We start from the raw sequence: 24703 nt of genomic DNA on the forward strand, positions 1-24703 counted from the left end.
TAGGGCGACTACCTTCGAATACCTATTAATAAAGCGTCGGTAGAAGTTAGCAAATCTAAGGAAGGATTGCACTTCCTAAATCGACTTAGGTATTAGCTACTCTATAATAGTAGACACCTTCTCTAGGTCGGTAGCGACCCCCTATCGGTTAATGCGAAAACCTAGGAACGCGACCTCTTTAGCGGCGAAGATATACTTCTTAATATTATAGAACAAGTCGGCGGCCTATAGGCGGTTAAGGATTCTACGTACAGCAGCCTAGTAGCTTTCTAGGCTATCGCTATAGGTATAGATTAGGATATCGTCTAGATATACTACGTATATATCGTCTAGTAGGCTAGCTAGAGCGCGGTTTATATACGCCTAGAACGTAGCTAGTACGTTAGTTAGGCTAAAAGGCATAACGCGATATTCGAAGTAGCTATACCGCGTACGGAACGCAGTCTTCTATTCGTTACCTTCTCGAATACGGATACGGTAGTACGCGTCCTTTAGGTTTAACGTAGTAAAGTACTTAGCTCCGACTAGTCGGTCTAACGTCTTATCGATAAGAGGGAGTAGAGTCCTATCTTTAATCGTAATAGAGTTTAATGCCCTATAATCTACGTAAAGGCGTAAGCCTCTATCCTTCTTCGGTACGAATAGGAGTAGAGCGCTAGCGGGGCTCGTACTATATACGATACGGCCGGTCTTAAGCTCCTTAGCGAGGTATTCTCGGAGGACCTCTAGCTCTCGAGGAGAGAGGATATATAGTAGTCTATAGGGAGGCTCTTTCCCTTCGACTAACTTAATCGCGTAATTAGTCTCTCTAAAGGAAAGGAGGATGCTCGCGGAGTTTTTATTAAAAACGTCTCGATATAATTCGAGCGCGCTAGGCAAGGTTAGTTTAGTGCCTAGCGTAATATTAAGGATTCGGAACGCTAGCGTACCGCCGTCGGCCCCTAGCCCTAGCTAACCTACGTAGTAGATAGTTGCTCCTTTCTTTATCTCTCTCTTTAGGCGCTTTAGCGATATACGTTCGATTTGCTACGCTATAAAGCCCTATATCTAGGTCCCCGGCCTATTCTAAATATCGATGCCGGTAGACCGTAAGGTATGCCTTCCGAGTAGGAGTTCGACTCCGCTCTAGTCTATACTATATATAAGGACCTTATAGGTTCTCGCCTAGCCCTTACTATCGGTTATACTAAGCTCTAGCTTATACGTACCGTAGCAGGTTATCTACTAATCCTTTAACTATTACAAGTATAGGAGGTCTATATTAGTACGAGGCAATTCCTACTCGACTATAAGCCGCTACTATAGGAGGGTTACCTAGGCGCTAGTATCGAGAGTAACTGCGATCTGTTAGCGGTCTCCTTACGGAGTTTATACCTCGCTAACTGTTTCGATCGCTTCCTCTAATTGTACTAGGATAGGCCCTACCGCTATCGAAGAGGCTACGATAAAGCCTATACTTTTCCCGAGCGGCTAAGCTATTACTTATTAGGGTTGCCGTTCTTTTCTTTATCTTTCTTAGGATAGTCGGGTCGGATATATCCTACCTTATTATAGTAGTAGTATCGGATCTCTTTATCCTTACTATTCGCCGCTAGGGCGCGAGGTTTAGAGTCCCTCGATCGATCTTTATCTTTACCCTTATCTCTATCTTCTCTTCTTAGCCTAGACTTTTCCCTAGGCTTAGATTTTTCCCTTAGCTTAGACCTTCCCCGATCTAGGTTCGCTAGCGACGACGCCGGGCGAGAGCGTTAGGGCTTCTTATCCTTCGTAGCTAGGTTCTTCTTAAGCGTAGTCGCTAGGCGGTATAGCTCCTCCCGATCCTTAGGGATTACGTTATAGTCCGTAACAGCGATACGCAGTTCGGGCCGTAGGCGGGAGAAGTAATAGAAGAGAAGTTAATTAGGAGTATAAGGTTCGATCTATTCTTCTAGAGTCTCTATATAGAGGAGAAAGTTCCTAGAATTTTAACCCTTGCGCTACTTAGTCTTAGCGTACTTCTCGTATACGTCGAGTATATAGGCAATCGGGTTATCTAACTCGTCTAGTAGCTAGTCCGTAAACTATCGCTAGGTACGGTATTCCCGTAGGAGCTCTAGTAGCTTCTTATTACGAAGCTACTATTTCTACTATAGTTCCTTAGAGGTTCCCTCTAGGAACTATATAGCGTAGGTAATCTTAGACCGATCGGAGTCGTAGGTATATAGTACCTAGAGGAAAGCGATCTTATACGCTATATACTATTTATAGTGCTCCTTTAGGCTTTTACCCTTATATATCGGAGAATCCTTAATAGTTCTCTTAGGTAGTAGCCCGTAATCGGTTAAGGAGGCTATCCGCTTACGGCTATCTATATAGGGTCCGCCGGCGGTATATAGTATCGGTAGGAGGCGCGACGAGGACGGGATAGCTTCGGATTCTAAGATAGTAGACCTCGAAGGGTCGGCCTAGCGGCCTATTTCCTTAGTAAGCTTTTCGTTATCTTTCTCGAGATAAGTAAGCTTCTTTAGTAGGAGCCTCCGTTGCTCTGCCTTTACGTCCGTAAACTAGGTTACTAGTTATTCGTCGTCGTCGTCGTTACTTCCCTCTATACCTATTAGTACGCGAGCGTCGCTTATAAAGTCGTTTTCTTCGACTTCCTCGACTCTAGGCGTTCCTTCTAGGAGGGCTCCGCTTATAGTATCGGCCTACGATTCCCTACTACGGAGTTAATCTGCCGGCGACTATTCTCGACTACTCGGCACTTCCGAGAGTAGAGACGATTCGCCTAAGTCGCTAGTAGAGCCTATAGGTAGTATTCTACTATCGCTTAGCTATTAAGTCGCTATACGAGTTGTTCTTTTTAAAGGCATATCGGACCGCTACCCTTAGTAGAAAGGTTTAAAGATTATTATATTAGGATATCGTTAGAAGTAAGGATATACAAAACGAGTATTAGGTTATATAGCAATGTAATAGCCTCTATCCGTAATACTAGAATAATCTTAGGAAATCCGAGAGAGAGGGAAGCGTAGTGCCTCTTTTATCCCTGCCGATAGGGGTAAGCGACGTAGCCTTTATAGGCTTAAGCGACGTAGCCCGCCGGGGGTCCGCCGTCGGACCCTAGTCCGTTAGGAAAAGCTCGGCTTATCGCGACCCCTACGGGAACAGACTAATTCTATTAGCCTACTACCGAGATCTTTATATTATACCCTTACTATAAAGCAAGAAGGTGTAACTATTAAGAAGCCGCCGTATAGTATATTAGCGAAGATGCAGTTATATAAAGAGAAGTAGCAATCTCGCAAACTAAATAGTCTACTTACCGCCTCGAAGGAGCTATAGATACTAGTAGTAAAGGCTCGCTCTACGCTAGTTTATCTACCGCCGCCGCCGCCGGCTATTAACTATATTAAGCTCTTCGAGACTATATTTAACTTAATTAATTAGTAGCTAGGCGTTGCTTCTACCGCTTAGTAAGAAGCTTAGCCTATATAATAATAACAAGAAGAACAAGATTTACCTATTCTAAAGCAGGTTACTTAGTAGCTTAATACTCCGCTAAGAAGTCTACTTAGACAGTTCTTTATATAGGTAGCGATATAGTATAAATAGAAAGAGCTAGAAGACAAAGAATAGCTCTTAAAGATAGAAGCATACTTTATAACTAAACGATATAACTGCGACTAGTTATATTAACTTCCTTTAAGAGAGTAGAAGGAGCTTAGCTTCTATAAAGGTAACCTAGGCACCTTACGTAACTGTTTAAAGCGCTTCTAGAAGGAAAAACTATCTAAGAAGGAGTAAGAAAATAATAATATTTGTAACGGAGCGACGGCCGCTTTTATTAGTTCAGATTTAATAGGCGTTTATATAGTAATAGCGAATTGAATAGCGTTCTATTTACTCCGTTACGTATGTCTCTATTGCCGTCGTTACTTCGAGAAATTCGGTAGTATCGAAAGCTAGTAAGATATATAAAGCTTAGTATACGCACTAACACCTGATTAATTTTGCTATACTAATACTATACTAGTTATATATATAAAAATCGCAGCGGAGCTTTAGATACACGTTATCTTAATGTCCTATAGATACTAAGATATATTATCGATGTTGTAGTAGTTAAATCTAAAGCGACTAAAGGTTGCTAGTAAGCTAGCTTTCCTCGTTAGTCTCGAAGCCGTATACGTTATAGCCGCTATGTTTGAATAACCCTATAACGTCTATATTGCTAATATAACTAAGAGCCTATATAAGGAAGTCGTAGAAGGTCTTAAAATCTTCTATAAGATCTTTGTTCTTCTTAATCTACTTCTTTAGTATAGCGAAGGTCTGTTTAATAGGATTTAAGTCCGGCGAGTATAGTAGTAGATACTTAAGGGTATGTCTAGCTAAGCGGATTATCTCCTCGACCTTCTAGCTATAGTAGATTAAAGTATTGTCTATTATAATAATTATATTATCGTTAAGAAGAGGTAGTACTTTATTCTTAATCTAATCGTTAAATGTAACCTAGTTAACCGCGCCTTAGATATAGAGAGTGTAAGGCAAGTATCTATAGATTATAAGTGCTAGAAGTACCGATATTCGCTCTTACCGTTACGTATACTAATAGTCGTAGCAATCGATACCCTTTAGAGACTATCTATATTTGCGGTATCTAGTCTTCTTATTAGAGGCAGTCTTATCGATAAATACTAACTTATCTATAGGCTATTTCTAGCTCTTTGTATACTAGGCCGCTCTTGCTAGCGTACTACGTTCTTTAGCAACTTTACGAGTAGCCTTACGACTCTAACCGAGTCTATATAGGTAGCGCTATACCGTAGAAGGATCTAATTTAATATTAAACTAGTCGTATAGCGTAGTATACATTTCCTCGAGATATATCTCCGGCCTTACTAATAAGTACTTAAGTAGGAAGATTTCTATCTCCTTCGTTATCCTCCTCTTACGACTCGATTTAAACCTCTCTAAAGGTAGGAATACCTTACTAAATAGGCTATAGTAGCACTTCTAACAATATACGGTCGACTAGCTCGTATCTATCTTTACTATTATTTTAATTACCTCGTAACCGCTATCGAAGTATTCTTTAGCGAGTTAAATCGTATACTTAGGTAGGGCGGTAGGAAGGGCTCGGGCAGCGTAGAAAAGCTAGAATAGATAAAGTAACAATAATAATAATACCTTAAACTGCATATTTAACGGCTATACTAACAACATGTATTTTATCGTATTTAAGGCTATAATCGCGCAAGAATAGGAAGAAATAGGCGATTTGCTAGTAAATTCTTAGTAGGGTTTCCTAAGTCTTAGCATTCTCAACCTTCCGGTAAAACACAGTACTATACGATACTGCTCGTAGCCGCGGAAGGCTAATCCGAGCAGAGACAAAACGTCCGTCTAAAAACGTAGCGCAGCACGTTATACAGCCTTTATGTAGGGCATAACTACGAGTTGTGTCGAGTTCGATTAGTCTTAGAGATATTGTATATAATAGTATAGCCGTAAACATTACCGTTATTATACGGTGAATACAGACTACCTTAGCGCGTGTCTTATAAACACGTAGGTAAATATAAGATTAGTAATAATCACTTAGATAAGTAGCTAGAATGGCTGGAATAGCTAGAATAGCTAGTTTGCCGCCCTAGCTAGGTTCTCGAGGTACTAGCGCTATAGAGATTTTTTTATGCCCCGGTCCGTACTACCTCGAGGGCGTGTTTGTTCGCGTTCTTTCGTATTAGTATCGCGAATGTGAGCGATCTATATACAAATGTAATAGTTAAAGAAAAGGCTATACTAAAGGAGGTATTTAAGCTATAAGGCGACTTTGAATATACTCGCAATAGCGGCGACAATATAGACGAAGATAGCGGCAACAACGCTGTCGACCTTACTGCCGACAGTAACAGCTAGTAGGGCTGTTATCTATACTAAGATTGTTACTATATACCTTCTATATGTCTTATTTCCTTTATTGTTCTACTTTATATAGGATACGCTATAATAACTAGATCTACTTGCTAACCAATCTGTGTCTCGTATATGTTCATATAGTGAACACCGTGTTCATAAGCCCGGAAATTAAATACACCGTGAGTCTACATCTCTAATCAGTCTCAATGCAAAACGGGTCTTGCCGTGGCCAGACATTGGTGGAACTGCTGGTACTTCACCCTCAGGCGAGAACGGCTTCTCCGCAGCCGCCTCCACATGGCAAAGAGTTTGGGTCTAATTCTGTTCTATCCCCAGGCGTCTCCGCAAATTCAAAAGTCACGATGTGCTTTAATTCGGCACATATATTTGTCGCCGGATCCACGAGAATACGGCCCCTTCAAGCCTATTCGAAAATCCAAGGTCAAGAGTACCGGGGTGGAGAAGGCCAGTATTCCAGCTGAACGTCCTCTGCGAATAGCAGCCATGGGTCTTTTGGAGAAGTTCCTCCCGAAGGAGGGCAGGTTCGCAGCACTTTTGCTGTATGGTATGGTATTCTGTACATGCTTCAATGGTGAGTTGAACCAGCTGCCGAGTCGCGAAGTTGGTATTGACAGCATATCCAGCATACGACGCTGGTATCATGACTGTGATCTTGGCATGGCATCCTTACTAATTCGATGCAGTGTTTTGCAGTCTGTATCAAACACCTACGCCGTACTCATCGTCGGTCGCCTGATCACCGGTCTTGGATTCGGATCTGTCTATATCGCAACAAATCTTTACGTTGCAGAATGTTCGCCTCGCCTACTCCGTGGAAGCTTTGTTGGTACTGTCTCACAGTTCGGCTACCAGCTCGGAACTCTGATCGCCTTTTGGACTGGCTATGGAATGAGCTTCCACACTCACCACTACAATATCGCCTGGAGAGTGTCCAACGTCATCCAGATCCCGATCGGCTTGATGTTCATCGTCGTTAGCTTCTGGTATATCGAAAGCCCCCGATGGCTGCTCGAGAAACACTCGGAAGTCCCAGAGAGATCTCTGCAAGCCTTGGCAAGACTCAGGTCTGCGAGTCCGACAGACGAGCGTGTTCGAAACGAGTTCCACGAGATGGTTGCATCACATGAGTACCGCAGGAATTATGACACTGGATACATGGGAATTTTCAAAAGTGCAGCAATGCGCAAGCGTCTCGCCTACGGCTTCTACGCCATGTATCTGCAGCAATTCGGAGGCATTGCAGCATTGACCATGTACGCGACTCTGATCTACCAGTCACTTGGCTGGGATAAGGGCAGCCAAGCGTTGGCTATCAACGGCATTCAAGCCGTTCTACAACTCTTCATCGTCTTGATCAACACGTTCACCGTCGACAGGTTCGGACGTAAGCAGCTACTCATTGCCGGCTTCGCTATTCAGTCGACCGCTCTCCTCATCTTGTCCAGCTTGACTACGGCCTTCCCACGCAACAACAACAACAAGGCAGCGGCTGTAGTCGAGGTTGCCATGTTCTTCATCGTTGGCCTTACATACTGTTGGTCAAATGGTCCAGTCACACCCGCAATCGCTTCGAAGATCTTTCCACAACATGTCCGCGATAAGGCATTCGGATTGTCTGCACTGGGCCAGAGTATCTGTCTGATTGCTTTGACTCAGCCTTGGCCGCGCTTCAACGATGAGGTCGGCCCCAAATCCTATTGGCTTCTATTTTCGCTCAACGTTGTAGCAATTGGAAAGGCTGAGGATGCTAAAGCCGTCCATGCCATGGAGGGCGAGACTGTTGCTCGCACTGGATCTGTGGACGTAGAGAAGGAGAGCGCTGTCAACCACATCGGGATCCACCCAAAAGCCTAGGACTGGAGGGCAAAAGAGAGAAAGGGACACCACGATACCAGTAGCAGTACAGTACAAAACAACGTTAAAGTCTACATGCACCACATCTTGCAGTCACTCTTGTCATCCAATGCACGCCAGCGTATCCTAATGGTCAAAGTGTCATCGTCTCAACAACGCATTTTGTGGTCGAGCACGAAGCTGGAACAATGTCTTTCTTCGTTCAAGACAAAGCATTCACATTCACAACAAAGCAAAAGCGCAGTATGGAGTGAATTGAGACAAAGAAGCGTCCCGAATACGAAGAGCTATTTCAACAACCCTCACCACACAACCACTCTTTCCTTTCCCACCACATACCTACAGAATTTCGTCGATCAACCATGTCGCCACCAGGCCTGCAGACAGGCTCAGCAATGTCGACAGACACCACGAAACAAACCTTCCTAGAAACCAACCACATCGTCCGCGAACTGGCATCGGGAATGTTCGGCACAGTCTACATTTCCATCCCCAAAGCCATCACGGAAAACATACTATCAAACGCCACCACCACCACATCACTGTACTCAAATCTCCGCCAAAACCTCCAAGTGGTCAAGATTTCAAAGTCGGTCGACATGACCCGCGAAATCTCCCTCCTCAAAGCCTTCAAGGTAAAAACCCCATCCTCCTCAGCATTCACCCTCCCTAACTTACTCGCTTCAGATCCCTCCCAACCACCCCTCTGGCTAACCCTCACCTACCTAAACGGCGGAACGCTGCACGATCTGCTTGACCACTGCTACCAAAACCCAACCCTCCGCATCCCAACCTCGCTCCTCTGGCACTGGATTTCCCAAATAGCCCAGACCCTCTTATTCCTGCATCTCGGCCTCACAATCATCATGGCCGAAGACGACGCGAAAACCCCTCCCCGCCTCGTGTCCGACGACTCCTGGACCCCAACAATCCACAACGACATCCACTACGAAAACCTAATCTTCAACCTCCCCTTACCCAACAACGCGAATTCATACCCCGATCTAATCCTCTCGGACTTCGGCAACTCAAAAAAACATTCCACAGACCCATCGCCCGGCCTCGCGATCCCCTGGAAAACCCACAAAGAGAAACAAATCGGTGATATTTTATGCGAGCTCGAACAGTTGGCCAACAAAGTCGAGGACAAAGATGAAGTTTTGGGGGAGTTGTTTGATCAGACCCCGAAGTTTCGTGATGATGATGATGATGATGCTGAATTGGAGTTTTTTGAGAAGATGATTGGGACTGCGGAGAGGAGGAAGAAGGAGTTGTGGAAGGAACTACCCGACGGATTGAAGGAGTATTTTGAAGGGAAGGGGGTTGGGGATGAGGAGTTGCAGAAGTTTGTGGAAGAGGTGAGGGGGGAGAAGGGTGCGAGGAGTAAGGCTTCTCCTTCTTCTTCTTCTTCTTCTGAGGTTCAAGATGGAAAGACTGCGGGTTGCGGTTGTGTGGCCTTGTAGATCGGTGGAAGCTAGCAAAATCTGCCTGTGTTGCCTGGATCATCAGCAATCAATGATTGTCGAAGATCAGCGAGGCAGTGTGAGTAGTTTGAGAGGAAAAGAAAGATCGATTCAATCTATGTCCATACGCTTGTGTCCCTATCATCATCCAAACCACATCCTCACTGATGAAGGTCATGGTGCGGAGTCAACCTGATGCTAAACAACTCCCCCGCCCAATAAAGGCGCAAAGCACGCAGAATGTCGCGCCCGTAGGTATCATCGCAGGAGAATTCCACAATTTGTCCACCACCAACCAGCCGAGTGATGCTGCAGTCCGCGCCGTAAATGCACTGTTGTCGCTTTGTCTGCTTTTCTTAATTCTTTTTCTTCGTCCAGCTTTCCCATGACGGTCCCTGCCCGGTAGAGTGGAGTGAATTGTACGTCGATCCCACCTCATAGCCAGCCGCGCTTTTCGACCTGCTCTTCGCAAACGTGAAAAGAAAATGACGGACATCGTATCTTCGTTGCTTCGTGCGGCCGTTAATCATTGGCTTCAGCCAATTGAATAATGAGCCTGCTTGCGACATCCAGGAATGGGAAGGGACTGGTAATGTCTTTCTCTTCCTGCGATCGTCCGGCGCCGACCAGTTCTTCGCCGTGTTCGTCGATGTCAATGTCATCCGACGTGTATCCGTCTGGCAAGTTGTCGGTTCTCACAACATCGCTTTCGTTGCTGCCAGTGACTTCGCGAGCGAATCGGCGCACAAGTCTCTCATAACCAGCACATTTGAAGTCAACTAGGAAGAAGTCCTTCTCAATGCTATACAATTGAATAGTGACGTAAACCCACACGCTTTCCTCTGGCTTGACCTCGCTGCCGGCAGCGTGGCCACTAAATACAGAACCTGGCCGACTCGCAGTGCCACCTGGTCCTGTAGCTGCGATATTTTCGTGGCTGCTGCTGATGCTTGGCACATGGCTGTTGCTGCCAGATCCGTTGGTAGACATTATCATGGCGGCAGCACTGGATCTCCGGCTGTCAGGGTTGAGATCGACTCGCGAGCTGTGGGCCGAGGTAGGATGCGCGACGCCAGGAGGATACATGCCTTCCTTCTTGAATCGTGCCATGATGACCCACGGATCTTCCGGAATGGTGTAGCCCCAGTCGTTCCACTTGCCATATCTCTCGCGACCTCGAGCACCTTCACCATTCTGTCGACGCTTTGCTCGTCGACGTTCTTGCTCCTCGTGCGTAGCATATTCCGGATCGGTACCAGAGCCTGGGTCCGAATCACTATACTCAGGACTATTACTCCGTGTGCGATCAGAGTCTCGTCTCTCCGGGGTGACGTCGCCGCTACCAGCACCTGGCTCTTTCGTCTTCGGTAGCTCCCATTGGGCTCCCATCTTTTGCAGTGCTCGATAAATGGCTAGCATTGCCTCGGCAGGTGAGTTGCGACTTCGAATACCGAACTGCCACTTGGTGGGGCGCTGCTTCTTGGGTCGACCTTCGGGAAACTTGGTCATATCAAGGTCAGGCTTCTCACGATGTAGGTTGGTCGAACTCTTGCTGTGGGGCTTGAGCCGCCGAGCGGTAGCTTCCTGTTCCTCTTTCGTACGCGGCTGCTGCACGTCTTCCTCGCCTTGTGTTGGAGACTGAGTATTGTTGATGTGGCCTCTCATGTACGCCGCATGGTAGTCCGGTAATGAAGACGGCAAGATGGCGATTGTGGATATCGGTGAGCGGGCTTCCATGATCGAGCCCGATCCAGTCGAGCCATGCCGTGGGTGGTCCAAGGGCGATTGTGCCGGCTTGTTACGGGAAAGCATTGGGGACGGAGTCGCACGTGCTTTCGTGGGAGGCGTCATTCCTATGCTGTTGGAGTGGAAGGGGGGTGGTGAATTGGGATATTCCGGCATCAGGCTCTGCAAGGCAGGATTCTGGGCAGTGATGACGTTCTCCCTGACAATCAAATAGGCATCTTTGATAGCGTTGGCCTCATTCTTCTGCAGCGCCTCCTGCACATCGGTTGAATTGTAGCCCATTGTCTTGCCAAGCTTTCCAACAACACTCTGGTGAATCTTCTCTTGAACCACAGCTGGCTTACCAGGGTCAAGTGCTGTAGGATCAATGGCCTTGCTGGGGTCGATACCAGTATCCTGAAACTCTTCAACCGGAGACTGGAGATACTCGGCCAGATCTTCCTTGAACCATTCATTCTGCCGAATGTCGGCAATCGTGATTCTGTTCACTGGATTGACTTGAAGCATGGCCTTAATAAGCCTCGAAGCTCCACTAGAGACATACTGCGGTACTTGGTATTGTCCCTGGGCGATCTTCTTGAAAAGAGCAGGTATGTACTCATCATCGAAGGGTAAACGGCCGACCAGGAGCACGTAGAGAATGACACCGCAACTCCAGACATCGACCTCGGGACCAGCATAGAGCTTGCCACTGATGACTTCAGGCGCGGCATAATTCGGACTACCACAGCTGGTTTTCAAAAAGTTGCCATCGGTCATGATGTTACTGAGTCCAAAGTCAGCGATCTTCACGTTCAATTGGTCATCGAGTAGAAGGTTCTCCGGCTTGAGGTCCCGATGCACGATTTTGTGGCGATGGCAGTATTCGACGGCACATATTATCTGCTGGAAGAAGGTCCTCGCTTTCTTTTCTTGCATCCTTCCGTTTTGGACAATGTAGTCAAAAAGCTCGCCTCCGGCATATTCCAGCACCATGATAATATCCGTGGGCGTCGTTATGACGGTGTAGAGCTTGATGATGTGTGGGTGGCGGAGAAGTTGTAGGTATTGGATCTCGCGCTCGATACGTCCAGCCATATCGCGAGTGACCAGTTTGCGCCTGGATATGATCTTCAAGGCGACCTTCTGTCCACTGACGGCGTGTGTTGCCAGCTTGACCTTGCCAAAAGAGCCTTCACCAAGCGTCTTTACAATGTTATACTGGCCCAGCCTGGTCAATGCCTTGGACTGCTGGTTCATGGGTGGTGCGCGCACGACGGGCGTCCGCGTGTGCGGCGGTTCGCGCGCAGCCTGGACGTCTGTGAGCGGGCGATCATCTTTGCTGCCGCGGCGCTTCTCCGCGGGGGTGGGTGCGATAGAGAGGGCGAGGTCATCGTCGTCGAAGGCAGAGGTCATGGCGGGCGGCCTCGGTGGTGGTGGTGGCCGGTCAGACCGGCACACTCAGGTTGGGGCCAATGCGGAAATGTTGAGTGGTGCGACGCTTGGTGGTCAGATACGGGAGTCACGATGTCGTAATGGTATGGCGAACACGCAGGCAATATGGGCGGTGGGCGGTAGGCGGTGGTGGTGGCGGCGGCGAGGTTGAAGAAGACTGCGGAGGTGGTGGTGAGGGGCGTGCGTTGACAGGTGAGGTGACGAGTGAGGCGTGCAGGGCAAGGGCAAGGCGAGGGAAGGCCAATTCGCAGTGAGGTGAGACCGAATGCGGGCACTCCATCCACACGTGCAGAAACGTCCGGTCTGTGCGCTCACTTTGACTTTGGACAAGCTAACGTTGAGGTGATGTTCGGTCGGTATTCTAATCGTTCCGAGCCAAGACTCGTACCCCCATAACCATACATGTACCTCGTTGGTAGCTTCTGGTGTAATATTGAATATGGAAGCAACAACCAGCCCACTGTGCCCGCTATGCCAAACTCAGAATCACTTGCATTAGCGTGTGGAGCTGGAGGTTCATGTGAAAAAGGCCGAAACGATGAACACCAAGACTGCCACGTGACTCGTGAGGCTCTGCTGGTCGGATCATTCAGTGGAGAAGCCAGTGTTGTACGGATGCAGCACACAGACGCGGCATGGATTGCCTGCTTTCGCAGCTAACGGAACTCTGCATTCGTCATCAAGGAGACCGGCCACACAATTCGCAGAGAATCATAAGAAGCACATCTCCAACAGTGCAGCCCGTCAGTGGCTTCAGCTACGTATATTATATCATCTATACACTGTCCACAATCCATTGCGAGGCTCATCAACCGCTGTGCCATTCCGTGGCCTCACATGTATTGCCCTCAATCATACAGTTCCAGCGGCATAACCCGCTTCTCGATCTCTTTGTACGTGGCTCTTCTAGTTGCTCGAACATCCGACAGAACTACAACCCAAATCAGCACAAGTCACACGCACTTAGTCATAGATTTCCAGAGGTGCTAGCTGGTCTATGTTATAAAGCCAATTACTGCCGCGTTCTTCTTTTTCGAGCCTATGCGATGAGTCAGCAAGGAACATGGCATGAATACTGCTGCCGAAAACATACCAGTCGTAGGGCCAGAGCACGAGATGGCCTTGCACTGCATTGAGCAGCTCCTCGGCTTCCTCACGCCCAAGAACGTCATCTGGCACAGGTCGCGCACTGCTCTTCGTCGTTCCACGTCGTCGCCGCTTTTGCGATGTGCTGTGACCCAGTGCCACGCCACCGCCCTTCTCCGTCTGAGTTGCAGTTGTCTCTGAAGCGTGATTGATGTGATCGCTATATGTCACTGTGCGCTGCCGGGTGACATCATTCTCATCATCCTGCAACGCAGCCTTCTCATCGAGATGGCCGTTGCTGCACGCCGCTTTCTCGCCCGACGCTGTCGCGCCAGGAGTCGCTCTCTCTTCGAGCCCTATCCCATCATCTGCTCTCAGATCGTCTGCTGGTCGCGGCGCATCCTTTTCATCCAACGGCGCCTGATTCGGTGATGGAACCGCAGTAGGTGCGTTCGAAGATACCGACTTGGGCGACACAGGGACGCCACGCCGGCGGGCCTTCTCATTCGACTCTTCAGGATGTGTCATGGCCGATGGCTTGCCTCCAGGTCGCAATTTGTCCATTAATCCGCTGATCATGCCCTTAGACTCTGCTGAGTTCATGGCCTCTAAGCTAGTGCCACCGGTTCCTGGAGGTCCTGACTGCCGTGGCGCGCCTGCTGCACGCTCTGGCTTGCTGATGCCTAAGCCTTGCGATTGCATGAATCGCTCATTGTACTCGTTGAATTTCTGATACCCGGCCCAGTCTAGCACTTCTGAGTCTGGCATGCATCTGAACACTTGACGATAAAGCTTTGTGTTGTTCTCAGCGACTTGATGCCAGATTTCTCGGTAGAACTCAGTCGCTAGAGGATCAGTCATGCAATCTTCGCTGACATGAGGTCGACGAAGCGAGGCCATGAGGTTTCCAGCCGCCTTTCCAGATGAGTGAGATTCATCTCGCTGCAACGGAGGACCTCCTATGTCTGTATCATCGAGATTGGGCAGCTGGGGTAACTGCGATCGCTGTATCAATCCGAGCGGCGCAGTCTCCGTCCTCTCTGTGGGCCAAGGAGGACGAATGGGAAGTCTCTCTTTCAGCTCCTTGCTTTGACTGGTTTGCAGCTCCAATTGCTGATCTTCGAGTTTCTTGATACGCCCAGCGTCTGGTGCGTCCTTTTGGGACAGGATCTCGCGGCCGTGAGAATTGACGAAGGTGTCACGGAAGCCATTATCGCCGGCATCAACGAGCCGTTTCATGTTATCAAAACCGTAGCCATCCACATCGAGATCGCGTTTAGGACCTTTCATCTTGTCATCGGCCCCATCAATGTGCGTCTGGCTTATCGTGTCTGACGACGCCTGAGTGGTACCTGCCCAGCCATTGCCGTTCTCTTCCTTTCGGCCTGCGAATCCTGGAGCCGTCGCCTCGAGATTGAGGGTATTCAGGACCTCCGGTCGCGGCGTTTGCGGTGGCGTTGCGAAATCATCGTGCGCCCGCGTTGGCTCATCGTGGCGATAAATTCTCTCCATTTCGGCATCTTGGTCCTCACGCTCCGTAGCAGCCTGTTCACGCCTGTAGATCGCATCGACATCGAGACCAAGATGCTCTCTCATCAGACGCTTGCGCAGGGTATGGGGGAACTCTCCCACTTGATATGGTCGTCCTGCCATTCGGCCCGCCAGCATGCACGTATCGGTCACAACGGCCGCGACTTCGGAATCTCTGCTTCCAAGCATAGAACGCTCGTTGATGTTCGCAGAACCGATAATGGCCGACCTATCATCAACAATCATGCACTTGGCATGTATGTATAGCTGCTCAGTTGTTAAGCACTTACGAGGACCAATCTTGCCCCACTGTCGCAAAGAATAGAAGCGGACATAGTCCTCCGGATCAATGCCAGCGGCTCGCAAGCGCCCGAAAATTGAATGCTCACCACGGCAAATGCTGCGGAATTGGCACATCATGATCAGTCGCACACTTGTACCGTCCTGAGCATCCACGCTGTTCTGAAAGCCTGGCATAAGAGGAATGAGCAGACATGCTTGCCACTGCTCGCCGTTTTGGTGCGCTCGAATGGCTCGTTCCACGATTGCGTCGCCTATCTTGTTGTGTATCGTCGTTCCTTCGGCAACAGTGCTGGAAACGTAGAACTGATTCTCGATGTATACGAAGTGATCAGAATTCTGGATGAGAGAACAGTATGCGTTCATGATGCTGTGCTCGACCTTGTTACGGTAGCCGATGGACCACGGCGCGGATGACCGCAGGATCTGGACCTGGCAAGTGCCTGTCATGCCTAGATCTTCCAACTCAGACTGATCATACTCAGGAGGTGGCATGAGAACCGGAGTCGGTCTCGTTGGTACACGAGATCTCAAGACATAATTCCAGCGCTGAACGAAATGTCGACCTACATCTCGAGCAGGTTGGCCGACGAGTTGCATAGCAATGTCGTGCCACGGCATCCTTGGTACCTTAGTCCGATCATACATTTCTTCATAAGGCCGATCCAGTTGATAGAAGTCCTGCACCCTCGGATTCGAGTAGTCTTTCCCTGGCCACACCTGGCAGTGTTCGGAATCACGAGGAACATCGTGATCCAGCTCGAAGCCGGTAGGTTTGTCGTCAGTAAGTGAGTGGCATGGATCATCCCAACGCCCAAAACAAAGGTCGACACCTCCAACAAATGCCACCATGTTGTCAACTACGACAAGTTTCTCGTGGTGTGCCCAGAAGAACTGGTTCTGCCGGAATTGATTTGGTGAGCGCTGGACAATGATGTTCTCGTGGAGATCAAGAAGACTCCACTTCGTGTATTCCGAGTCAATGGGGATGGCAGACTCAATGTTGCGGTAGACAATGACGAAGATCTTGACGCCTTCTTCGGCTTTCCTTTGGAGCAGCCGATCTAGACGCCACTTTTGACTGATCGCTGCTGGCCGCCGCATGTAAAGCTCAGGACTTAGCCACCAGTCGTGAATGTACACAAAGTCCTTGGCGTTATCGATGGCACGAGACACCTGCCACATGTGGTCTCTGCCGTCAACAAGCCAACGTGCCCAGACGTCATTGCGTACAGGAGCGAAGCTACCGAAGCGCTGCTTCTGCGACCATATCGTCTGCTCTTTCATCTGGGTTAGGGATTCGCGGAATTGAAGGAATTGCTTCTCGTTTCTCGCGTACAGCTTCATCTTACGCTCGGCGTTGTATAGTTGTATTAGATGTGCCTTCTTGCTAGGCGTGGCATTTTCCGTGGCAACTTTCGCCATGTCCTGAGCAGTCTTTTGATCGAGTACCTTCTGCTTTGGCTTGTCGAGGGCAAAGTCAGAGTCGACCAGAAAGACATCGTACGGGACTAGCGACTCGGGACCGTCGACACAGACGAGGTAGCTGTGCCGTACGAGGAACCATCGTCGCTTGTGACGTTCTTTGATGGCGTGAGGGCCTAAAGTGCGTATATTGTTGCGTCGAATCTCTCTATGCCGCCGAGAGGCAATCTGCAAAAGACCTTGCTTGCCTTGGTAGCCACTTTCTGCCGCAAGACGAATTGCCATCGCCGAGACCTCCAGAAATTTGCACAGCCGCGTGCTGTCTGGACGGAAAATAAGCCACCGGATCATCTGCTGTAAGTAGATCTCAAGCTTCTTTCGTGTACGCTCTGCGTAGATCGCTTTTTGCCGAGCATCCATTTCGTCAGGATTCATAGGCCTGGTGCCAATTTCGCTTGTGCTTGCTCTCCTAGGTGGTGCAAAAGAAGACTGCCGCCGTTTGTGTCCTCTTGGTCTTGCACCAGGTGTCGCAGTGCCTTCTTCGTTGACACTATCAAGCCTGCCGGAGTCAGCTACCTCTTGCTCATCCTCTTCATCTTGAATCTTTTCAAGAAGACCTCGTAGTCCACGTGCGTAAGGGATCACCGTTCTAGGGAAATGTGGCATTTTTGCCAGCTTCTTATCTTCTCCTCGCAGATGGACGACTTTGTCGGTGGCGTTCTGACTTTTGTATTTGAGATGAAGGTTCATGAAATCGTTCACTGATCGATAGATCGTCCAATTCATGCGGGCCGGTCCATTTCCGTATTCGAGGTCGACCTTGTATATGTAGTCACGGTCACCTTTCTTGTCTGTACGCGGTTGCACATCAGGAATAGTGATCTTGAGCTGTTCGAGTAGGACTGGCACTTTCTTATGGTGATGCTCATCACGCTGGAACATGCTGGCGAAGATGAGAGCAGCTGGAGCACCAGCTATCAGCTCAGCCATCAATTGGGCCGATTTTTGGTGGTCGATCTTCGCACGTTCATCCTTCTTGCGCTGACCAAAAGTCCGCACCATAGACTTGACCTGGCGCCACTTTTGAACACTCGTGCTATTGTGCCGGTCTGCACGTTGCCGAAATGGCGAAATGCCGTCACCTGCACCAAAGCCGGTCAGGCGGCGCAAATTGCCAGGCCTTCTCTGTTCGGAAGCCTCGCCTTCGCCATCAACCTGTCTTCGAGGAGCATAGCTCAGAGCACGAGCACCCTCTATACCTCGTCGCCAAGCACGCCTCACACGATCCCTGCCCTCGTCTTCAGAGACACCCGCACGGTCTCCAGGCTCGTGTTCGGTGTCAGACACATCCGTCAGAGTGCCTCGCCGCGATTGGGTTTGTGCAGATCGATCGTTGTTGCCAGGTGTGGAATTGTCTCGCATGTGCTCTCTCACGAAGGACGCGAATCGAGAGGCTCGAGGAGTGGTCGGTAGAGACTCTGAAGCACCTGCAGCAGGTCGTTTCCGTCTTCTCCGCTGCTTCTGGCGCGCAGGTCCAGGAGTTTCGGTATCTGAGTCTTCTTGATCACCATCTATGGCGGCCTCGACGGCTTCATCCGGAACAGGATACATGGGCTCGCTGCGCTCTGACTGTGGAGACAAAGTTGCATTGGGAGTCGCATATCCCGGACCACTCCCGCTGCCCAAACCTGCGCCACTGCTCGATGTACGATTGTGTGCCAATGACTTCAGCTTGAGGAAGAACGAGCCTGAACCCTGCCTATCTCGAGGTGTATGTTCTTGCCCGTTCTGCTCTGTGTCTGCATCCTCCCATGTCGTGCTCTTGGCCAGCGGTGTAGGCTGGGTCGGAGTCGAAGCCGACTCGTCGAGGTTCCAGCGCGCGAATTGCACACTCCTCCTGCCTTCCGGCGGCGTGCCTGCGCCTGTTGAAGCTGCTCCATTCGGCCTCTTCCGGGACACGGCATCGCCGCTGCCACTACTGATCTTGGACGTTGCCTCGCTGCTCCCGGGTGGTGTTGCGCTCGGCAGGAGGTCGTTGGTGGTAGGAGAAGGACCAACCGAGCCCGGAGCAGCGGTGAAGGGGAATGCACCCGGCGATGGAGGCGCAAATTGGAGCGAAGGGGGTCGTGGATGGGTGTTTAGTCGTAGCGGAGCTCGGGGAGCCTCCGTCACTGGGTTCGCAACACTGGTGATATCGCTGTTGGTGTGCTCGGTAGCAATCGACCCGCTCGTAGGACTATATGCCTTCGGAATATCGTCATTCTCGTCCTCATTCCTGACCATCACCGCCGAAGCCATAACAGGCGGCACCGGTACTGGCAACGCTGCCTCGGTCTCTGTCTCCTTTCACGCGTTCCACGCCGTATCACCGTCGCGTCGCCTCGTACCACGCTCTTCTCGATGCACTGTCCGCTGGTCTGCCCACACATCATGAACGAGTCTGCCCAGACATTGCCATTACTCGCTTGCTGCAATAAAGCCAAAGCGCCTGCCACGTCCCAGAGGTCCAGTGGCCAGGATGACGGTGATGTGTGGTAGGGGTGTCTGATGCCGCCCAGGATGATGAGCATTGCCTAACTTTATTTAGCAATGCCGAGACCGCGCTAAAACGGCCCCTCATAACACTTAAATTTTAACCAAGGAGATGCGTCTCTCGATCATGCCATTATAGTAACCCGTGCTCTACAGAGTACATACATCGCCTCGTCATTTCTGTCTTGCGACTCTGCTCTTCGTCTGTCTATGCCATCTCTGTTATTATTATACTGTTACTCCCCGGCCTTGCTCATGATACAAGGAACACGCACACCGCTGAAACGCAGAGAAGCAGTCATGACTCTGCGTCGGCGACAAACCATTATTAGAATCTGGACACTCATACCCAACCTCTTCGCGTCACATTACCACCCTGCCATCGGCTGTCCACTTGAAGAATGGATCGGTCGTGGCGCATCGGGTGGATGTGAATAGAGAGGTAATCTCTCGGCCGATGCCGCTTGCTGTTGGCGACTGATGGCCAACAAGCTGGTGCCGTCTGAAGGCTCTTTCGTGATGTATGCTTTCAACATGTGGTGATCCTGCCTCTGCGGGAGCGCAGTGATGCCCTTTGCCATAGGTTGATGGACTTTCGGCGGCTCCGGTAGACGGCTACTGTAGCGAATGGGACTGCCGTCTAAGTCTCGACCAGCTTCAAGGTCGCGAGGTGGTGATTTCTCTGGCGTGGTCGGCCCTTGTGGACTTGACCAACGATTCATCTTCTCCAGCTCGGCAGATAAGGTGTGTTGGCTTTTGCGGTTTGTTCGGCTTGAAGGAACGCTTGACAGAGGCGTGGCGTACACTGTCGAGCTGAATCGCTTGGGCGTGCGCTGCTGGTGCTCATGCACGAGAGAAGGCGCTACGGTTTTGGTGAAAACAGGTTTGATCACTGAGGTTTCACGAGTCAGCATGGCACTCTTGAAGAGTTGGCCCTGATCGCTTACCGGCAACAGAAGCGCACAAGATTCCTAGGTTGATCTCGATGAACGACCATGTACTGATAGGTGCAGCGTCTCTCATGGGCTGTCGCGAGTCGGTGAAGATTTTGATCGAATACATTCTGATGCAACTTGCGAGTGTGCCCAGACCAGCAACCAAGAAAGCAGCCATGATACCGATCTTTTGTGCCCGTGGCCTGGGTATCTTCCAGATGATCGGCATTGGCAAAGCGATCATCACGAGATCAGTGATAATTGTGAAGATATTCGCGGCTACAGTGGCGTCAGCCGCCTTACGTCGTCAATTTGGTTCTGGGAACGACTTACAGTAAAAGAATGCTGTGATGTCGATGCATTTTCCGGGTGTGCTCGGTCTCCAGTATTTCTTCATCGGTATGCATTGCACAGAAAACACGATCACGGTCGTGATGAAGTGCAACACAATGACCGCAAGCAAAGCCAGGCTTGTATACCAGAACCATCCACGGAGCTCATTGCCTAGACAGCATTGTCAGCGTCACCCATGAAAATCGGAAGCGACCTTCGTCGTAGCTTACCCAGCCGTAAATACAGGCACATCAAAGACAGCTTCACAGCAAACACAGTCAGGTAGTAGAAAACCTCTTCGGCGTAGACGGCCTGCGCAGAAAGTATTAGTACCGCTCTGTTTCCTGCCAGCATGAGGACGTAGACCTACCTGAATCGCTCTCTCTGCCCAAAAGAGCGGCACATCTCGCAACTCAAGTCCAACACCCCATCGAACAGAAATGAACGTCGCTATCGTGAAGGCCACCGAAAAAATATATGCAACGAACATGGCATGATCATCGTATCCAGTCTTCCGTCGCCGTTGAACGAGCGTGAGGATTCGACACACAATCGCAAAAGTGCCGAGTATCGTAAAAAGTACGCCTATGACAGTCCAAGTCAGCGTATTTTCCCTTGACGACGTTCATTTCTGGTTCGCTTCGCGCACTCACCAACAGCCACGAGACCTGCTCTCGCCTTCGTAAAAGTCTCCGGATGTCTCACGACCGGAATAGGAGTGATGACAATCTTCTCAGCCAACCAATCTTCGAAATCTGGTAATCCATCTGGATGCGCAAACGCCATCTGGTCGTCAACGTGGCGAGCTATTCTCGAACTTGCGCTTCCAACCACTCCCAGTATGAATACATAAAAGGCAGGAAGGCGGACAAAAGCAGGCAAGTAAGAAAGAGAAAACCCAACCACGAACGATGACGGAACAAAGCTTGCCAACGAGCCCGATGATCGCGCGATGGCGAAAAAAAAAGACGAGATTGAAAGAGAGAGGTGTTATTACTGCAAATACCCCTCTCACGTAAGATCTGGACAGTCCAAGTATCTTATTGCAACTCCATCTAGATTCAGAACTGGAGAACCCTCTTCCATGTCCCATAAGCGCGAGCGACTATCTCCATAATCATCAACGGCAACGTCATGAAACCAACCACATTAGCGTTAGAGTGCTATGGACTGAGGGTGTTGTGTCGCAGGTAAGGATATAAGCCGGGAAGTTGGCTGTTTGAGGTTGCCTTTACGAAAGGGTTCATATCGTATGCACCTTTGACATGCCGGATAGCCGTTGGATCGATGTTCGGGACTGAGGTACGAGGGCATTGGAATCGGCCCCTTGGTGACAGATCATACAGGGTCTTTGAAGGTTGGATTGTTGCGATGCCGTGGATGAGCACTTGAAAGCGATGCCGTCTGCTATCCTCTCGGCTGCGAGCACCCTTCGATTGCGCATACCGAATTTATCCATTCATACTGCTGTTCAGTTTGGCATATTTTTGGTATCTCGGGCATGCGCAAGACCACGAAGTAGCATACATCCCATCCATGTTTCTGCCCAAAAGTGCATGGATACCCTATACTGCCAGCAAGCATTGTCTTAGTGTGATTGAGTTCAAGTGACGACATAGCAGAAAGGACGTCTCTATCAAGGCACCTGTAACGCGCACGTCCCTTGGATGGGCGCAAACGGTGGATCTGTGTGATATATAAAGCAACGAGATCCCAGACAGATTCTAGTTGCATTCTATGCCCACGAGTCGTGGTTGACTTGCTTAAGCGAGAGATCTTCGTCCAAGCGCTCTGGTAGCGTCACCGTCGAGCTTGATTGGAACCCTCGTCATACGTCGGGCGCGCCTTTTGAAGTACAGGGCGGGAAGATTGGGCTCGCAGAGTGTGGTAATGGGGTTGCTTTATCGGAAAGTTTGCAATGCGTCTGATCATAGTCTTGGCAGCTGATGTCTGTTGCTCATGTACGATTTCCGATTTTGGCCATAGTTGTTGAGTACCGACTCTTCCGTCTGATCGCAGGTCCGTACTTGTAGAAAGGATATGGTATCGGTAGCATCGCAATGCAGACGAGGCCAAGCCAGGAAGTGGCCCGTGCGATTCCAAGCCGCTCGTGCATTTGCACGGTGAACTGGTTTCAAAATTAGTTTCAAAGCAGATGCACCACGCGCATGCGCCTACCAGAGGAGAGCAAGCACCAACAGTGTAGCGCATCAAGCCATTTGCTGCCACTGCCGATGCACCGTTCATCCCTAGGGCCGTAGACGTCAACCATGAAGAACGTGGCGCTAAGAAACTGTGCCAAATTTCCCCATGCGAAAGGGATGCCTGCTAGAACGGGCGAAATCCAGTGAAATCACTTGGAGCAGTCCAGTCACATCAAAAGAGATGGTACTGTGTCAAGTCAATTCATGCTTGAAGAACATGTTCGCTCATCTCGCACGTACCCTATGGGCAATCCAATTGCTCCCGCCATATTAACGTACAAGCGCTCTTCTGGCGGCACAGGTCCGTTGCCCTCTGCCAAAGCCTAGTCATGCTCCTTGCAATAGATGAGTCTATCGAAGATGATGGCCGTCGCGGCGGCAATGAGTACGCCACGTCCGAGGGAATGAATGTACGACCGCTCTGCCATGTGTTGAAATGGTGCACCTCCGCATAGGTGGATGGAAATGCTGCAGGGAAGACGACGAGGCCGGCAAAGGTGAAGGAGTTGTAATATCGCAATCAATCGCGTGCACAGAGCAAGTGCGTTCTAGATCTTGCTGCAGAGGAAGCTCGGCGGCTCGGTGTCCACCAAGCTCTACACAATCAGTCTCGCTGACGATGCAAAAGTGGCACCGAATTCGAACGCCTTGGGCGCATGTTGTCTCGCATTTCGTTTCCTTGACCGATCGAGTTCGTGATAACGCCCAGCCTCTCTTGGCGACATGAAGTCAATAAGCCAGCTTGCAGGTACTGGATATAAGGCTTTCAATCTCGCCATTCTCTTGCACGCTCCGACCTTGAAATGTGGCATATGTGGCATGTTGAGCATACGAGACTGAGGTGATCCAGTGAGGCCGAAGACTCGGCACAAACCCTGGAAGCCAAGCAACAAGGATAAGCTTTCTCGCGTGCGCAAGGGTGACTTCATCCCGCGAGCGCGAGGTCCGCTCCTGCCCTTCTCCTCCTCCGTTGCGCGATCAGAGGCGGCAGCTGCAGCAGCGTGAAGCTGGCTGGCGGAGAGAGGACAGACACTGGACGATGCTGCTTCCGCGAGCTCTTGTTCGTCTTCAGCATCTCCTTAGGACATACCACCAAGAAGATTTCTTACAACCACCCGGCTGAGGAATCCGCGGAACCATCTCCATTCAGACATTCTTGAACAGACACAATGGACTGTCTTGGCATTCCTGTCCCTATCTGCATTCAATGCGGCACTGACCAGAATCCATGCCATTTGAAGTGAGCGGAGAGAAAGCCCCAAGGTACCCCGATGCGATGCTATGCTGACAATCGGCCGCATTTAGAGTCGTCGGTCCAACTCTTGGTTTCCTCGTCGGCATCCTCATGGCAGTAAGAGCATGAAGCGAATGTGTGCGAAGATGAAAGCGTTGTGATTGACAACGAACCAGGTCATATGCTGGCCAGCTGCAATTCTATGCTGCTGCTGCGCTACCGAAACAGGAAAAAAGCGAGTCTTGCACGAAGCTGTTGTTTGGACATTGCTAACAAGAGTGTCAGAATGCTTGGTGCTCCCGCAGATACCTCGCAGGCGATAGGTAATGCCATACCGTTCTAAAAAGCATGAGAATCCACGTTTTCGACACAGCAACGCGCCAAGCGCATGCATAACGACGCGTACCGCTAGACCTACGAATGCCGTGCAACAAAGATAGACCTGAGAAGCCCGAGGACGAGCGAGCAATACGCGATATATGAAATAGAGCTTACAGGTTGCGCCGCACTTGCGCTTTCGCGAAGCTGCGTAGAGGAGGCGTCGAGGACTTGGAAAATAGCTATTGGAGGCAAGCCTTTGCATAGGAAGAGCTTATTCACGGTCAAGCTTTGCAATGTCACCATATGCACAAGGCATCGATGCTGGAGCTGGTGACGCGACTAATACGCATGCTTCATGCTTCACTTTCTCTCATACAGCTCTTC

The 24703-nt window shown here is 49.8% G+C and overlaps 7 protein-coding genes across 7 annotated transcripts; 4 read left to right on the forward strand and 3 right to left on the reverse strand.

Moving 5' to 3' along the window:
- Positions 1–6198: 6198 nt before the first annotated feature.
- Positions 6199–7776, forward strand: MYCFIDRAFT_196544 (uncharacterized protein; the record flags this gene model as incomplete). Its single annotated transcript, XM_007928302.1, has 1 exon — positions 6199–7776. One exon carries the CDS (start codon positions 6199–6201, stop codon positions 7774–7776), a length of 1578 nt encoding a protein of 525 aa, XP_007926493.1.
- Positions 7777–8138: 362 nt separating this feature from the next.
- MYCFIDRAFT_84872 (uncharacterized protein) lies at positions 8139–9239 on the forward strand (the record flags this gene model as incomplete). Its single annotated transcript, XM_007928303.1, has 1 exon — positions 8139–9239. The coding sequence occupies one exon, from the start codon at positions 8139–8141 to the stop codon at positions 9237–9239; it is 1101 nt and encodes a 366-aa protein (XP_007926494.1).
- A 107-nt stretch (positions 9240–9346) lies between these two features.
- On the reverse strand, positions 9347–12512 carry MYCFIDRAFT_153813 (uncharacterized protein). The gene has a single exon (XM_007928304.1). The coding sequence runs from the start codon at positions 12378–12380 to the stop codon at positions 9762–9764; it is 2619 nt and encodes an 872-aa protein (XP_007926495.1). The 5' UTR covers positions 12381–12512; the 3' UTR covers positions 9347–9761.
- A 619-nt stretch (positions 12513–13131) lies between these two features.
- On the reverse strand, positions 13132–19330 carry MYCFIDRAFT_203542 (uncharacterized protein; the record flags this gene model as incomplete). Its single annotated transcript, XM_007928305.1, has 3 exons — positions 13132–13458; positions 13513–18923; positions 19148–19330. The coding sequence occupies 3 exons, from the start codon at positions 19328–19330 to the stop codon at positions 13383–13385; spliced, it is 5670 nt and encodes a 1889-aa protein (XP_007926496.1). The 3' UTR covers positions 13132–13382.
- Positions 19331–20192: 862 nt separating this feature from the next.
- Positions 20193–21155, reverse strand: MYCFIDRAFT_137234 (uncharacterized protein; the record flags this gene model as incomplete). The annotated part of the gene is made up of 4 exons (XM_007928306.1): positions 20193–20506; positions 20561–20731; positions 20791–20872; positions 20931–21155. Coding segments are annotated over 4 exons (792 nt in total), but the record flags the coding sequence as incomplete, so codon positions are not given.
- Positions 21156–21471: 316 nt separating this feature from the next.
- Positions 21472–23316, forward strand: MYCFIDRAFT_174676 (uncharacterized protein; the record flags this gene model as incomplete). The annotated part of the gene is made up of 16 exons (XM_007928307.1): positions 21472–21547; positions 21581–21736; positions 21785–21810; positions 21837–21917; positions 21946–22151; positions 22180–22248; positions 22278–22455; positions 22495–22589; positions 22627–22683; positions 22713–22801; positions 22837–22855; positions 22893–22907; positions 22932–23065; positions 23092–23203; positions 23239–23261; positions 23303–23316. 16 exons carry the CDS (start codon positions 21472–21474, stop codon positions 23314–23316), a joined length of 1350 nt encoding a protein of 449 aa, XP_007926498.1.
- Positions 23317–23748: 432 nt separating this feature from the next.
- MYCFIDRAFT_153817 (uncharacterized protein) lies at positions 23749–24341 on the forward strand (the record flags this gene model as incomplete). Its single annotated transcript, XM_007928308.1, has 4 exons — positions 23749–24004; positions 24070–24115; positions 24175–24237; positions 24276–24341. The coding sequence occupies exons 1-4, from the start codon at positions 23934–23936 to the stop codon at positions 24339–24341; spliced, it is 246 nt and encodes an 81-aa protein (XP_007926499.1). The 5' UTR covers positions 23749–23933.
- Positions 24342–24703: the final 362 nt, after the last annotated feature.

Source organism: Pseudocercospora fijiensis (assembly GCF_000340215.1).
Source record: "Pseudocercospora fijiensis CIRAD86 unplaced genomic scaffold MYCFIscaffold_4, whole genome shotgun sequence".
NCBI classification, from domain to species: Eukaryota; Fungi; Ascomycota; class Dothideomycetes; order Mycosphaerellales; family Mycosphaerellaceae; genus Pseudocercospora; species Pseudocercospora fijiensis.

What these genes read in the sequence shown, in the direction of transcription:
- MYCFIDRAFT_153813 (XM_007928304.1), bottom strand. Translation starts at nt 12,380, where the DNA reads ATGACCTCTGCCTTCGACGACGATGACCTCGCCCTCTCTATCGCACCC.